Below are 17,192 nucleotides of genomic sequence, written 5' to 3' on the forward strand. Positions count from 1 at the left end.
CTCTAGCAGCCTCCAATTGAACATCTACAATTGATGATTAAATTCATTCTTATCTAATCCATAAAAAGAGGTCCACTGGGACTCCAATCTGGCAAACCTTAGGTTAGCCCAAAACAAGCTTTAGGTAGTCACACTCTAGAGGGGTCAAGGTTAACCAAGGACAAGGCAGGGCAGACAGAGGCAGGGGGTGAAACTTTGGGGTGAGAAGCAAAGCCCTTAAAAGCTCTATCTTCATGGTCAACTTCTAACTTCCCTCTTCCGCTTGGAACTTGGCTCCCAAGGGGCCGGTGTAGCAAGAGGGGCTGGCACCTCCTCCTCCTTGGGAGAAGTGCTGCTATCCATACAAGAGGACAGGCGGGGGCGGGGGGGGGGGCGCCCCAGGGGAGGGGCCTGGCCTTTCATCAGGGTGCAGAGCTGATTCAGCCCAACCCACCAGGGAGGCACCCCAGAGGGCATGGGGCCAGGGAGTGGGAAATAAAGAGTGTTGCTTGACCTGCCCATCTTTTCTGCACAAAGACCATGAGAGCTGCCTGGCATCCACAGTGGTTAAGAGCACTGCCGCTGCCGCTGGCCTGCCTGAACCAAATCCTGGATGCCATTGCCTACCGACTCCTCCGTAAAATGAGGCTGATAGCAGCTCCTCCACCTTACATGGTTGTTGCAGGATTGAATGTACTAATATTCTTATCGTGCTTGGATAATTGGCACATAGTAAGGGTTCAATGTTTGTTTAATAAGTAACCGTGTTGTATAGGCTGGATAATTCATGTTACATTAATCTTTAACAAAGACTTCACAAATTTCAACGGGCTTCACCCCCCTTAAATAATATCCAACAGTGATGTTGGAAGGCACACTTATGCAAATAAATGCACTGAGAAATGAATTCAGAACTTTTCAGGTGCAAATGAAAACATTACGTGCTCATGTTTAAAACTGCAAAAATAAATGGAATGTGGATTTTGAGGATGTTCGCATCATCATTCTGTTGTCTCCCCAAAACTCCCTGTCATTGTACAAGGCTTAATCCACGCCTCCCCTTAACTAACTGGCACGGTAATTCACCTTTCATATGCTATTGGATTCCTCAATTTAAAGCCAGATCAAGGGGAGGGGGGTCTCAAGTACAATACGGCTTATTTTTAACTGCATCCAAGAACCTGAAGCACTATGAGAAATCGAGAACGGTGCTGCTCCACTCTTAGATTGCAACTCAGACCAAAATAGACTAGCACTGGGCTCTTCACCCTGCCACCAACTATAATTAGCTTGTCTGCAGCTAGAAGAGAGAAAAAAATTACACGACCACTTAAGGTGCTGAGAGAACAATCCGTTTCTGTCCTTTCAGAGCCCCCTTTTGGGGATAAACTACCAAGTGTTCTGCTGGCGTTCATTAAATTATATCCACTCTCTGCATCCGGAGGAACGCTGTCACTTTGACAATGTCAATTGAGTTACAAAAGATCGCATTCAGCTCTTCCTCTGGGAATGCTCTCTCTCCACAGCCTTTCCCAACCCCACCTGTTTAAGGACGGCGATTTGGAACTTGCCACAGGACACCTTGATGACCAAGGAATGCCCTGCCTTGTCCTGCCCCGGGAACCCAGGCAGGCAAATGAGGCACCTGGGAGCCACCATGCATTACAAACAATGAAATCCCAACGTACTTTCTTTGCTGTCGATATCCTGATATGTCTAGAAGGGTTTTCCGAGGGAAAGACCGAAAGAGCTTCTGCACCTGCTGTTTCCATGACAACAATCTTTTTTTCTGCGTCTCTGTAAATGCCTGCAAAAACAAACAGGATTTTTTAATGGGTGACGCAGCCTAGCATTAGAAGGAGAAACATGCAATTAATAGGGGAAAACATTGGCGTCTCTGTGGTTGCCTTTTTTCCACCTGTTTCCAAGCTGGTTCAAACAGCAGTCAGTTTCATAACTGAAAATTCAAGTTACTTGGCATTGGAGGTGCCTGGTACGGTACATGCATTAAGCTTTTCAAATAATACAGATATTTTTATTGATTTCAGAGAGGAAGGGAGAGGGAGAGAGAGACAGAAACATCAATGATGAGAGAGAATCGTTGATCGGCTGCCTCCTGCACGCCCCACACTGGGGATGGAGCCCGAAACCTGAGCATGTGCCCTGACCGGGAATCAAACTGTGACCTCCTGGTTCATAGGTTAATGCTGAACCACGGAGCCACGCCAGCCGGGCAGACTCTTGATAGCCCTTGGTTTTGGTTGCATTTCTGGTAGGTCCATACCCACCTTCTCTTGCCTCTGACTGCACTCTGGACTCTATTTATTAACCAAGAATAAATTGCAAAATTGATTGTTGAATACTCTGGCTTCTGGAGGCCCCCGGCATTTTCATAATCAATGGAAATGCTAAACCACTCCAAAAATCAATATGCTTGATAGTGTGTGGACACCCTGAGTGGTCAGCTGGGCTTCAGAACATGGAGTTCAGTCTCTGCATTTCAGGGCTGGGCTGAGAAATTTCTAGTTAAGGGATCTGGTGCCCTACCAAAACCCCACTGCACCCGTCCTAACCTAAATTGAAGTTTAGGAAGATGGGTAGATTTGATTGCTTCTTGAGTCTTTTCTAGTAAAACTGGTGTTGGGGGATGTTGTGCCTACTGCCCTGTAATATGCTGTCATCTACATCATGTGTTCTTTTGTGTGCAGCATGGCCCAGGGAAGGACTTTCAGGGGTTATTTGTCATGGTCTATTAGATTTCCCAAAGGGACCAGTTAAAATGCGGATTCCTAGGCCCCTCCCCCACACCTAGAGCCTGACAGATTTGGAGGGGAGTGTGGGGGGGTGTTGTGTTTGCAGCAAGTGCCCTGGTACAGTGGTCGGCAAACTGTGGCTCGCGAGCCACATGCGGCTCTTTGGCCCCTTGAGTGTGGCTCTTCCACAAAATACCGACTTCTGCGCATGGGCCACGAAGTTTCAATCGCACTGTACATGCGCGCCCGCACGTGTTATTTTGTGGAAGAGCCACACTCATGGGGCCAAAGAGCCGCATGTGGCTCGCGAGCCGCAGTTTGCCGACTACTGCCCTGGTAATTCTGCTGCAGGCAGCAATTGGACGTGGAGTGCTCGAGATGATGAGGACCACACACACAATTCAGGAATCCTGTCAAGTATCCAGAACTGTGGTCCACACGCTGTGGAAATCCATCGGGTTTGACAGATCAGCATTAACAGTGATGGAGATAACACGCCTAGGTAGTTTTGTCAATAAGGCATGAAATTTAAGAAGCAATAAGCTATTACTTAGAATAACAGACTACATGATTATTTTCCATGAAGGAAACAGATTTCTGAAACAGGGGGGGGAAATAGAAAGACAGCTTAATTTTCTTCTGATGACATTTAATCTTTAAGGACCTAAACACAAGAGAGCTATGTGAACAAAAGCAAAAAGATATCAGTCATATTGCAGAAAAGTTATTGACTTACAAACTGCTTCCCCCTGGGTGACCTTAGCCAGACACCATTAAGGGTACGCATCAAAGAGGGCTATCAATCAAGGGTCCCAGTGCCCCATTAGAGAAAGAGGTGAGTGGCAGGACGGTCTCATGGCTGAAAGGCGAGGACCTGGTTCTCCTCCGCGGTCCCTCTCATTTTTGGTGATGCTCAGTGAGTGTCCAACTACACACGAGGGCCTCTGAAAACTGCAACAGGCAAACACATCTGCTGGACTCACAAAGGGATGGATAGATTCTGCTTTTGACGGGCTCATTCAGCCAGGTGTTAAGTGAGGCCACAAGATGCAGGCGCCCTGGTCGAGATGAGTTGAGGAGGGGGGCCCCGCCAGTGGGTCAGAGGAAAGCCCTGGATGCACACGGGAGGGTGCGAATCCCCCCACGCTCCCTTATGCGAATCCCTCCACCCGAGACTCTGCTCCTTCTAAAAGCTGAGGGTGATAATGTCTCCCTCTAATGGACGCTGTAAGGACTAAATGAGATAACACACGAAAAGCACTCAGAATACTTAAGAACATGCCTGGCTCTTAGTAATGATTCAACCCACGCCACTCACAGATACTCTAACCGGCTATTTTCAGTTGCGTGGACCAGCCCTTGGGTGGTGGCATGTGCGTGTGTGTCACAGTTGGTGTTCAACAGCCACCTTTAGCCCCCAACAAATGACTTCAGGGTCTCAAAACCAGAGTCCTGAGCTGGTCTGGAGCCAGACTGGAGGACAAGCCTGAATTTCAAGTGACAAAGGAGTTAATGGTTCACTCGATAGATGTGCATTTAAAGTGTTTCAAAGGACACCAGTTCACACATGACCTCGGCCACGGGGGCAAAGAGCCTCTGAAAAGAAGGACATGTAGGCACCTCCACAGAGAGGTCAGCTCGCTCACTCCGCACCTGGGCCTCAGGCTCATTTAGTGCCGGGGCGCAGACAGGAGCGAGCCCCCAGCAGTGCGAGTGAGTGTGGAGGCCGGTTCTCAGTCCTGGGAGGGGCAGCTGGGAGCAGGAGCACTGGGCCATGGCGGGCTCCCAGTGGTTTTTGAAGGCTGGTTCCTGTGCTCCGCCATCGGCTGGGACGGCGGGTACCACACCCCAGCCTCCTCCACCCTGGGCTGGAGTGGAAGGAAGATTCCACACTGCAGGCTGCCCAGACACAGCCAGCCAGCCACTGCTCCGTCTTCTGTCCCTGTCAGGCCCAGACCAATCCGTCTGTCTGGAGGAAGATGTGTCCTGCAGCTTTGGTGGCTGGATTAAAAGCCTCATTAAGGGGACAAGCACTCAGATTCCCAGAACCTTGTCAAGACCGCAAGCAGGCAATATGCCTGGGGTTACAATCCATGAGGAAGTGGTTGGTCCCAGATACAGAATCCAGGACTTTCCTATCCTCCCTTTTCTTTCTCTAGGGAGTTGGCCCTTCATCCCTGGGAAGGAAGGTGCCTTGGAAGTAACCACGCCTCCCCTTGCAGTGGGCAGAGCACAGCAGCAGCAGGGCTGGGGGCTGAGGAAGGCAGCCCTGTCCGGAGCCCAGGCTGACCTCCCCTCCGGCCGCAGGGAGGGTGCGTTCTCTCACACACAACCCAGGCCTGTGGAAAATTATTCAGACCCGTTTCCTCCTTCTCAACTAAAATAATCAAAAGGCTTGCACAACATTTTCCCTTCCAAAGCAGAGTGCAGGCCCTCCGTCCCGACCTGAATGCAGGCAAGCGGGCTCGTCCTGAGCTCCTATCTGCCGTGACTCCCGGTACCAAGAGGCCCCTTGCCTGGGCCTCCTGCCGGCAGAGGAGCCCTCAGTGTCATCTTTGCATTGGGTCACTGGGCATCGGGGAGAAAAAGTGGGAAGAAGCAAAGAAGAGCCACGGTGCCCAGGGAGGGCACACCCGAGGCAGGCCAGTGATAAGCCTCAGGCCACAGCTGCGGGGCTGGTGTGGTCCAACAAGGAAGCAGAGGTGGCCGGAGGGCGGTCATTCTGCCTCCTGGGCTCCGCTGGCTGGTGGAGGCAACCTGTCCTCCACTGCTCAGAGTGAACGTGGGGGAGGAAGCAGGGATCTGCTTTGCTTTCTCAGAAGTTAAAAGGCTCCCTTCTCGAAATCCTCCCCAATGGTCTTCCCTAACAAGACACAGAAACCCCCAAAACGCTGCCCCGTCTGCCTGCAGCACTCTCCTGCCTCCTTCCTCCCCGAGCCATGAGACTCTGCCTGCCTTTGGGGGCAGCCCCTCTGAGGAACACCTGCTTCCGGGCAGGTGCCTGCCACTCCTCATCTGGGCTCTGGGGCACCCCGGGAGGGCGTCTCAGAGGCCTTATCGTCATGTACGTGACAACCTGTTTTCCCTGCGTCTCACCCACTACCCTCACCATAAGCTGCCTGGCCAGGGCCAGAGGAGTGATAAATATCTATGGAATGAGTGAGTTCAGAAATTCGTCATTGTGCTCTTGTCTTCTGTCTGTGGCTTTTTGCTGGTCAAAACAAGTGCAGGGCCAGGACTGGAAATAGAAAAGGTTGAGTGGGGGCGGGGTGGGGGGAGTTGGGGAGAGGCACATAAAAGAATGGATGCCTCTGTGAGAGAAAATTGCAAAAATGAGATTTTAGGGGGTGGGGGGGCGTGGCTGGAGTGGAAACCCAGCAGGAGACTGGACACCTGCACACGAGGATGGGCGGAGTCAGAGCACGGAGGTGGGGGCCCCAGGGAGCCGACCACACCCGGAGAGTGGGTTAGGGGCCAGGCCTCTGCACTGGCCACCCCCCCAAACTGGGGGCCCCTGGACTCCCAGGGTTCTGGCCGCCACCACAGCAAAGGTGAGGAGACTTGGAGGCCTTTACCATCTTATTCTCATGTAAAAACCCCACAAAAAACCCTCAATGCTCTAGGGCAGCGGTCGGCAAACTGCGGCTCGGCAAACCGCGGCTCGCGAGCCACATGCGGCTCTTTGGCCCCGTGAGTGTGGCTCTTCCACAAAATACCGACTTCTGCGCACGGGCCACGAAGTTTCAATCACACTGTACGTGCGCGCCCGCATGTAGTATTTTGTGGAAGAGCCACACTCACGGGGCCAAAGAGCCGCATGTGGCTCGCGAGCTGCGGTTTGCCGACCACGGTTCTAGGGTTATCCAGTCCTATGTTTCCTGAGGCCTAGACTTTGTCACTGGAACTCTCTGGAGGAGAGCCACCAAAGTAGCCACTGGAGTCTTGGATTTGAGGCACAACGGCCTGTCCACACATGTCGGTCAGGGCAGCCATGGCCAGCACCTGCCTGCCCCGTGGGGGAGCCTGTGCTAGCTTTGAGAGCCTGGTAGGCACAGCTCCAGCCTGCCTCGGTCCTTCAAAGGACACACGGCTAAAAACAATCCCCCCACCCCCACACTGTTTCTGCTGCAGACTCTTTCTCCACCCCTCCCTCAAAGTTCCTTGAGCCCAAAGGCAAAATGTGTCAAGGCAAAGCATTGAAAGACTTGAGAACATCAGGGGCCGGGTGGCAGGACTGTGTGCACACCTCCCAGGCTTGGTCACTCAGAGATTCTTCTGGAGTCTGAAGTTCCTCTCAGGCATGCGCCCTCACATCAGAGCTTGGACAACTAAGTCATACACAAGCTTTGTTTAGGCTTGAGGCCACCACGCCGAGTTCTGCCCGAGCTATTCGGACATGTACCCCACAGAAACAAGTTGTTGCTGATTTAAATGATCCCGCCACAGGAACCATTTCTAAGCCATGAGAAAAAAGGCGTTGTGAACTCTATCATGACTCACCTCATGAATTAGACACTTGTCTATGAGCTGTAAATAGGAACTTATATTCTCCTCATCGGGTCTGGAGACCAAGAGCTGTGTGCACACTGTGAATTAAAAAAAAAAAAAAGATGAATTAGAAAAATGCACACCCATCTCCTAACCTTGAGATCTGTTTCTCATTTCCTTTCAGGACCAGTATTTTGAGAGGTCTGTGTGCCTGTGGCTGCACATACGGCTCACAAAAAAGGCCAGGAGGTTCTTCATTCCACTGAAGTCAAAGGCTCGGGCACCACGGGAGCCCTTGCCTCGAGGAGCCCCGTCGATTAATTCCAGGCATACCATTCTATATTAAGCCTTCTGCAACCCAGCCTGACACAGACACGCTGGGGGAGGAAGAACGCAGCAGTGTCCCGAGCTCTGTCTTTGCAAGAGGCTCCTTTTGAGAGAGAGTTTAAAGGCAGCAAAGGCCATCGGTGTTATTAGAGAGCAGTCTCCGTGATTTTTATGAATGAACCGCGCACCTCATTTGGAGGAATCAAGCTGGCACATCCTTTAGGACGTGAGGTGCGTGGGTGCACACACGAGCAGGAAGCCTGATGCTCAGTCACTGGAGGGTTATTTCTCAAGGTGATCCACGCACTTATACACACACAGGTTCACCTGCACGCTCGGGTAAGTGCTGAGGCTGACAGCAGAGTGAGTCTGTGGGCTGAGGACACACGCTGCTGGGTTTCATGGCCACATTAGTGGAACCCACTCTGCTCACGTCTAACTGATGACAAAAGACATCAATTAGAAGTGAAAATGCCTGGCACTCCGTAAATCACACTTGAAACCTGGGCATTCTGACTTTTTTTTTTTCCTCTCCTTAATCTTGCGCAAGATTATAGCGTTGTTTGTAACAACAGAAACTTGGAAACCACTTGAGGTCCATTCACTGGGGCCATTAAATCAATTACGGTTTACACATACTGTGGGAAAGTATGCAAGAATGAGTTGGTGCTACTGCATGGATAGAAATATTAAAAAAGAGTTGGTGCTACTGTATTGATAGAACTGTTAAAACTATATAATGTGAAAAAAAAACTGCAGAGAAACATGTAAACAAGACCCGTTTGTGTGTAAAAAGGACACTCATGTGCTTGTATAAAGTTACCCAGGGCATATTCCAAATCTGTTTAGAGTGGTTGCCTCTGAGGCTTGGGGTGGGAGGGCTAGTTTTCACTGTCTCCCACTTTGTGTAGTTCTGATTTTTTATGTTGACCTTGCAATTATTTTATAATTTATTTAAAAGCATTTAAACTTTATAACAAGCTGGGCCAGAGAAGTGCAGGCCTCCTGAGGGCAGAGCCCCCTGTACTTCTCGCCACAGGGGAGGTGGGGTGAGGCACCTCACACTCAGGTAACCACCCCCACACCACATGGCCCTTCATCCATGGGCTCTGGTCATCTGCTCTAGGTGCCTACTAGGGGGTGGGGGAGAGCAAGGAGGCGAGGGGAGGAGACCAAGCTACTGGCATTTCAGCCCCAAGGGATGCCACAGGTCATCTCCTCTGAATCAGATTTTTAAGGATTTAAGTCTTTTGTAGGACATGGACCACGGGAAGTTTCTCAGTGCAACTATAAGACTCAGGTGTTAGCCCGGTGAGTGTAGCTCAGTGGTTGAGCATCGACCGATGAACCAGGAGGTTACAGCTCAATTCCCAGTCAGGGCACAGGCCCTGGTTGTAGACTTGACCCCTAGAAGGGGCCGTGTAAGAGGCAGCCAATCAATGATTCTCTCTCATCAATGATGTTTCTATCTCTCCTTCTCCCTTCCTCTTGGAAATCAACAAAAAGATATATATAATTTTTAAAAAGACTCAAGTGTCCATATCTGTTGGTAAAAACTTTGTTCTTTAAAATGGTCTAAAATATTGGACAATAAAGAAGAAAAAAATTATCTCCCCTTCCTGAAAGTAAAGTACCGATATTCACTACATTTTTCAAATAATCAAGTTTTCTTGTGACATACTTACCAAGCACAAATTATTCTGGCATTGGACCAGGATATGTGCACAAAGAGCTTAGCAACGGCAGTCCAGGTAGAAAGGGTGCTCTTACCCACAGGACTACGTGTGAATTCTGTCCTGCCCTCCACACACACACACACACACACACCACACACACACACACACACACACACACGCACGCACACACATACACGGCATGATCTGATGTCAGGGCTGACTTTAGCCCAATGATTTTCAACACGTGCGCTGAGGCACACTGGTGTGCTGCAAGAATCTATAAAACATGCAGTACCTGACCACTTAGTCAGGGGCACTGACCTCCTTTCTCTTAAGATTGCTGAAGGGAAAAATGACAACAGCCAACACAATAGCTGTCCGGTATGAACAGATAAAAATTATACCCATTTTTCATCATATCGGCAGAACATATATTTTTGGTGTGCTGCAGAATTTTGGTAATTAATGTGTGCCCTGCGATGAAAAGGTTGAAATCGCTGCTTCAGCCTGAGGGTCCAAGGCCCAGTGACTCTGCCAGGAGGGCCAGCAGCCCTGGTCTGGAGTGGGAGAGGAAGGATACAAGGTTAAGGAAGGGACCTTTGGAGGTCAGATCTGAGATCTGAGTTCAGATCCAAATTCCTCAACCTCTCAGAGCCACACTTTCCTCATCTGTACAATGGGCTCATGACATCGACCTTGGCAGGCAGCTTCTCCAGCCCCCAGGGGAAGCCCCTCGGGGGACCGGTAGTTCTGGTTAGTGGTGCTGAGAAGGGAGATTGGGGGAATTCAGGCTCTACCTTTCCCCATGACACGTGTGAACTGCCCGGGGAGATCCCCCTCCGGCAGGGGGGCGACAGCCAGCTCCCCGTCACAGCTGCTCAGATGGTGTGGCTGGAGCCCGCCGCTGGCGCCGGCTGAGGTGGTGGCTGTGGCACTCGGGGCCGCGGCACTGTCTTTGCAGTCGGGGCTCTGGCTCTCGGGGCCCATGAGCGAAGCTGGGTGTGGGGCCTGGGGCTCCCGGCGGCGAGCCTCAGGGGTGGCACTCGGGGAGCTGTAGGCCTTGATAGGAGTCAGGATCATCTGGTGCAGCTCCTGGAGTGGGATGCGAAGGCTGCCCCCCTCGATGATGTCCTAGGCGGTCAGAGGGAGAAGACCATCATTAGGGTCAGGGATGGGGTGCCCCACCTCCAATGCTTCCCCTGCCTTGCCCAGAGCTCTTCCCAGACAGGACGCATGGCTGTTGGCCCTTCATCATACATTCATTGGAAAAGCAACCATTTCCATTTTATCTAATATTAGCCCAGGTAGGAAACTCGGAATATACAGATATGTACAGTGAGGAAAATGTACGTCATCTCACTATCTAGAGATGATCACTAAAATTATTTTGGTCCATTTCCTTCCCTGGCTTCTTCAGGGCCTTTCTAGAAAATGCATTTCTATAGCTTACACTCACATACTTCAGAAGCTGTATAACAAAGCTGGGTCATATGGTGGCTTCCTGTCTTGTATATCAGTGGTTTTAAGTGAAGGAACCTTCATTCAGCCCATGGTACAGGAAACACAGGGTAGTCGTTTAAAGCACAGATTCTAGGATGGATGTGGGGTTTCAAATTCTGACACTGCTGTGTGACCTTGGGTAAATGACTTAACCTCTCTGTGCCTGTTTCCCTGTGTATAAAATGAAGATAACAATAGTACCTGCCTCATCAGGTGGTTGTAATGATATTAATATTTGTAAAGCTGCAGGTCTATTTTTGCGTCACATGAAGCAGAGTGGGTGAGGGGAGGAGGGTGGGAAATGAGTTCCGAGGAGCCACAGGGGGCTGAGTGTAGAGGCCTGCAGGCTGGGGCAGGGATGCAAGAAGAATTTCTTCTAAATGAATGGGAAATGAGGGAAGGTTTGTCGCAGGGGCACAACATGTTTTAGAAGTATCATTTGAGAGAGAAAGACATGTAAGATATATGTGTAGTATAATGTATAAAATTGCATATTATATATATGACTTGATAAATTAGATCCTTGTGCACACGAAGTTTGATATAGTGGGGATTATTTATTAGGAAAAGGAATGGAAGTTGATTCCGACAGACATTTACCCACGTGCCAAGTGCTCCCAGAGGTGCTGAACAGGCTCAGACACTCGTGGCTGGAGGTCGGGGCAGGGCTCTTCCCTGGCATATTGGTTGGCCCCGCCTCTGCCCCAGCACTGCCCAGTGCTTATGCCCTGGGATCCCGGAAGGACACTGACAAGCAGTGCCCTGATTACTAATGAAGATTCAATCTTCCGAGAGCCCAGAATAGCAAGGACAATTTTAAAAGCACGAGTACCAATCCATTCCTGGGATCCTCTCTTGCCAAGAAAAATTGCTTGATGATGTCACGGAACACAAGGATATGGAATGTGATCATTTCTGCACCCAGACTTTCCAATCAATCAGTTAGTGAGAGGAGACCTGAGGGCGGCAGCCCCGGACAGATGTGTTCCAATTCTGGGCAGCAAAACACCAAGAGCCCTGCTCTGTCATTGGCGGGAACCCGCTTTGTTTGGGGAGCTGGGAGCAGAGCCTGAATTGTGCCTTCGCCTAGTTGGCACCCGGGGTTCCTGAGGGAAGGGAAATGCTCAGTAGCCACCAGAATTGTCTCAGTCCTGGCCAGGACCACTGTCCAGCCTTCTTTAGGGGAAAGAGTCCATTTTTCTTTCAACACCTGGTGGAGATAGCCATGGCGAGACCAGCTGCAGCCTGTGCTGGCAAGCCTGATGTGTGAGTTGGGGTACTCCTGATCTTTCCCAGGTTTCCTGCTGCCCAGACTGGACCAGCCTTTTCCCAGAATCTGATCTTGTCATGTGACTGGCTCTCTGACTTTGGACTTGGTCATCTGGTTCGGGGCAAGGCATGGAGGCGAGCTAGCTGACCCAGGCCAGGAGAGCACTTGCTGCCCCTTCTGACCCAACTATGTGTCAACTGGACTCCTGCCTCTAGGTCCTCCAGTTCCTGCCAACCACTCAACCGGCACCTGGGTTCTGACTTCCTTGTCCAGCTCCTGCCAGAGGTGGGGGAGGGGAAGGACAGAAAAGTAGGGAGGCTTCCCATGAAAGCAGAAGGGCATCGCATGCATCTTGTCGTGCCATCCCACAAGGCACCTGCCACGGAGGCGAGCAAATGCATGCCTGTGACATCGTCAACTGCCACCAGACCTTCGTTTGCTCTCGTCATGTGGCAAGAAGGTCTCTGTAGTTACTCAGTGACGGGGAAGGAGATTATGGGTTATGCTAAGAGCTGAACTCCTTCAAATAGAAAACATATACTTGCCCCAAGTTCAAATCTTCTCTTATTCTATTGGAGACAACCACACCAAAAGGGAAACTATACACATAATGAATAATGTTGGACACTTTCGGGAAATATAATTTACAGGAATCATGCAGGGTTTGGTTTGGTTTCCCCCACAGACTTCAAGCCACTGACTCAAAGATAACGCTTAACCATCAGCTTCCACGGTGTGGCACCAAGACCATCAGGTCACATGCTGACTCCTCAAAATGAATTCCAGAACTCAACAGGGAGTGCCCAAGCAGAGCAGGAAAGTAGGAAACCGCCCAAATGGAATTCAATCCAGTGCCCTCAACTGGCTGTTGGGATTAATTCTCCATGTTGATAAAAACAGGGATTCAACCCAAGTCTCTATTGATCCTCATGCCATAAATGGAATCCTATATTATAAACAAAAAAGCAAAAATGAAGCTGCGTGTTCACTAATGTGCCAAGCTGAGGAGCTCACATGAGAACAGGTAATAGGAAGGTTGGTCCACCATGGCACGGCCACCAGCTGGAAGGTGGACCAGCTGGAAGGAAGCTACTTTCAGACCGTCCCAGCCTTCCTGGCCTGGATCTTTTAGGTCTTTGAGGAAGACTGGACAAGCCTTTCCCAGAGCATTGAACTGCAATGAGATGCAAATCATATGGGAGAGAGCTTCAGCAGCCAGTGTCCCTGACACGTACGCAACTGTCCATGGCTCCATCCTTGTCTTTCTGTGAGAAGAACTGGACTTCCATACCATAAACAGAACTCCTGCATCTACTTAAATCCATCCTCTCTCCGTTTCATTCACCAAACATCAGCTGAGCCCTACCTGGAGTCAGGCACTGTTAGGTTTAGGGGATCTAGAAACAAATATGGCTGAATCCTTGACCTAAGAAGCTTACAGTTGCTGGGACCCATACGGTGTGAGTGTACTGCCAGGGCAGGGGGGTGTGGGAACAAGGAACAGGTGTAGGTGTGTGTGTGTGTGTGTGTGTGTGTGTGTGTGTGTGTGTGTCCTTTCTCCATCCCAGGGTCCCAGGCTCCCAGTATGTCTGATTGAGCTTCACAGTTTGGGAGTCAGCTGAAAAGGATGGTGAATAAACATTTCATTATTAAAGGTAAATGTTTAAAAAAATCTGCCTCAATGACCATTCTAATCTTTTCCCTTTTCCACCAAATATCTTGAGAAGTCTACATGTCCTCATCACCCACCTTCACTCCCCAGTTCATGGGTTTAGCTTTGGTCTCTTCCCAACTCCTTGAAACCCTTCTCTCTTGGCTATTGGTGACCTCCTGATAACCAATGATAGGGGGAGAGTTCACGCCTCATCATGTGTGACACATGCATGGTGCCCGATGAGACTCCCTCCCTCAGACTCTCTCTCTGACCCTCGGGGCAGGCTCAGCAGTGTCTGGCTCCTCCAAACCTCCTGTGACTTCTCAGGGCCTGTCTTCAGCTCTTAACACTCAACACTTTTGAGGGTATCAACTACCATTTATACACAGATGACCCACAACTGAGTCTTTCAAACGCTTGTGGACTCTAGACTGTTGTTCTGGCCACGGACCTGCCTTTCTGCCTTGCTATTCCACAGGTACCTCAGACTCGATCCGTCAAACTGAGCTCCATTTCCCCACACTGGGAACCCTCCTATGTTTTTTTGTCCCAAATGGCACAGCATCCAGGTCCAAGCCCCCCTACCAATGCTTGGACTCCTGCTAAATGTCCTCTGACCCTTCACCCTCCTGGTCCCTGCCGTGGCTCAAGGGCCCACCGAAACTGGCTGTAGGCTTCTAAGGTGTCTCCCAGCCAGCACTGGCCCCTTTCAGGTTCCTCTCCTCACCCTGCAGAGAGGTGTGTTCAGTCCAGGAAGGCGTCCCCACCTGCCTCAGGGACGACGCCCCCAATCACAGTAGAGTGTGAGAGCTCTGGCTATGCGTGGAGCCCCCAAGGCCGGAACTGCGTATTACTCAGGATTCGCCTCCAGTGGCCGGGGTAAATCTAGTCCAAGGCAGATGCTGAGTAAGTGTTCAGTAACTGAGTGGAGCGGCTCTGGACACAGAGCTCATCTGCAGTGACTACTGATTGTGAACTAGCCACGGGCGGGGCCCCACGATCTCCTTAGAAATCCCCAGATTCTCTGTGAGGTAAGAATGCTGTGGGAGGCCAGGCTACGGGGACAGCATTTCCAACAGCACAATCAGCTGAGGATGCCTGGAAGGCCAGAGAAATGGCTGATTTCAGGGTGTCCTGGTGGTCCAAGTGGCGATAGGTTATGGATGATACAGCCCTTGAAGAGCAGGAGATACCCAGGTCCCAGGGAAGAGAGAACAGAGCCAGGGTCTGTCCTTGATGGATGCTGAGTTGGGGTTCACCTCCATCCCCAGGCCATGAGCTCCTGAGGGGACAGACAAGCAGGTGGCTGACCGTGGACGTTCTGAAGCAAGCTCAACGTGATGGTCTGACCTACAAGCTTTCCTCTTCACAGAAGTCAAACCAGATCAACTCTGCATTGCTCTCCTTCTGCCCAGTAGCTGCCCTTAGACCCCGTATCACACCTGTTATCTTTTTCACATTCCCATTCCAGTGGAGAGTCATTTTGCAGAGTCAATATTATTCTAGGTGTGAAGTCTGGGAGGCAGAAAACATCACTGATGCATCAAAGGTTAGATGGGAAGTCAGGGGCATGTCAGGGCCGCAGGGGCTACCTGGCTGCCCTGGGGCTTCCACACACTGATTCGGCCCCAGGCCACAGGGAGCACAGCTCACAGCAGTTCCACCTCTCTGTCTCTGCGTGTGTTTCCTCAGTGACGGGACAGGAATGAGTTCCTGAGGGATGCTCCAGAAACAAAGGGGGTAAATCACTCTTTCACCATAACACTTAGCAATGCAATCCCTACGCAAAATGCTCTCTGTGCTTCCTAACAGACAAGGCCAAAACTGGCCTTTTCAATGCTTCCCAAAAGAGAACGGTTTCTTGTGTTAAAAATGGCAACAATCACTCCGGTGGACAAGCTGCTTAGTAAAGCAGTTAGCGTAGAAGTTTGAACAGCAGCAATAACCTCAAGGTCAGTTGCACAGGTCACCGTCATCCGTGATGAGCTAATTGTGAATGGGCCTGGATGTGCATGTGAGTAGTCTCTCTGTATCCATCCAGAGGCTTTAAAAGCAACCTTCCTTAGAAAGCATACATGCATGTTCTATAAATATACCTTACCTCCTATGGTGTGGGCTATGCATTAACTATAACTATATACGGCATGTAAAAGTATACACACATTTTGTGAATAAGTCAAGAAAACACACCTCCCATTGCATTAAAATGTGTATGTGCTCACAAACCTCACTTTAGCCCTACCTACCTCTACTTTGCTCCCTTCCAAAGGCGCCTGGGAGATAACTAACGAGGTTACCACTGGAGCTCTGCAGGCAGCAGATAACTACTGAACTCCCACCGCCACCCAACAGTAGTGCATGGAATAGCGACTCTGGGGCAGAGCAGACAGCTCACTGTGTGTGGAACCAGGCCTGCTCTCCTCCGGCCCTTAGATGAAATCATAAAGTCACCAAGTCCTAAAAATGACATCGTTTCCAGAGTGATGTCTAGATACAAAGATAGGACGAGAATGTGTTTAGACAGCAAACACAGAGGGACAGTAGCAGCTGATAACTGCTTTTAACACTGGAATAAACTCTTTTTCAGCATTTGGCATTTTTGAGATGGTTCCTATCCGAATCATGAGGACCTATTCTGTTGTTCAGTGAAAGTGTGAAATTACTCTCTGGAGAGCCAGCGCTGCCCTCTGCCAAGTGACTTTGATCCCCTCTCTAGTGGGACCTGGGGCACACCTGTTGGTGTTGGCCCCTCTGGGGCAGCTTTCCTCAAACCCAGGTCCTTCCCTGGGGTGGGGCGGGGGGGGGGGTGCGGGGGGGGGGAGCAGGCATGAGGCAGATCTGCACACTCCCTGCACTGTTTTGTCAGGATTTCAGCCTCTGACTGTGGGCTGAACTCTTCTCTAATCTCTCCACATGCACAAAAGGCAGAGGGGAATGTACACAAAGAATTCATCTGACAGCACTTCCTCTGTGCCTGGAATGGCCAGTTACAGGCTGCCTGGACCCCGGGAACAAGTACATCTCAGTAGTCAGGTTACATGGAAGCATGAATAGCCAGGAGGCTTCGCTTCAGAATCATGCCATTTTCCCTAACTTTGATAAGGAAACAGCATGACACACTCTATCAGGTCTGCCAGTGACACTTTCCAACTGAGGAAAGTCCCGGGTCCATTTCCCTGTGATGGAGGTGGGAACGACCCTCGGCCGGGAATAACTTACCCGTTCCAAAGACTTCAGGAGGTTTTGTCTTTCTTTGAGCTTCTGAATACTGATGACAATTTTGTGCCTTGCACCTTTGGTAACATTCTGCAATTAAATTAAAGTAATATTTAAAAAAACATTTTTAAGAATTAGCTTAGAGACTGGGAGGCTATTTAGTCCTTTACTGTTTGCTTTGTTCCTACAGGTTTGCAGACTAGTAGATCTCTACTTGCCTCTCCCATTAGCACCTATTGCTAGAAACCTCTTCCTGCTTAATAGTCTAACTCCATCTGGCTCCACCCAAGCCTGTGTCTTTTGCTGTAACCTCAGGAGAGGGAGAGAAA

The 17,192-nt window shown here is 50.2% G+C and overlaps 1 protein-coding gene across 7 annotated transcripts in view; it reads right to left on the reverse strand.

Annotated features, from left to right (window-relative positions):
- The window catches only part of SAMD4A (sterile alpha motif domain containing 4A), a 216,029-nt gene that overhangs the window by 20,542 nt on the left and 178,295 nt on the right, over positions 1-17,192 (reverse strand). For all 7 annotated transcript variants that reach the window (XM_059695406.1, XM_059695400.1, XM_059695424.1 and 4 more), the window contains 4 exons: positions 16,867-16,953; positions 10,021-10,354; positions 7,233-7,318; positions 1,668-1,786 (listed from right to left, as the gene is read on the reverse strand). In XM_059695406.1, coding sequence (XP_059551389.1) covers positions 1,668-1,786; positions 7,233-7,318; positions 10,021-10,354; positions 16,867-16,953 — 626 coding nt within the window. The remainder of the gene's footprint in view (positions 1-1,667; positions 1,787-7,232; positions 7,319-10,020; positions 10,355-16,866; positions 16,954-17,192) is intronic.

The sequence above is a fragment of the Myotis daubentonii genome, chromosome 1 (genome assembly GCF_963259705.1).
Source record: "Myotis daubentonii chromosome 1, mMyoDau2.1, whole genome shotgun sequence".
Taxonomy (NCBI): domain Eukaryota; kingdom Metazoa; phylum Chordata; class Mammalia; order Chiroptera; family Vespertilionidae; genus Myotis; species Myotis daubentonii.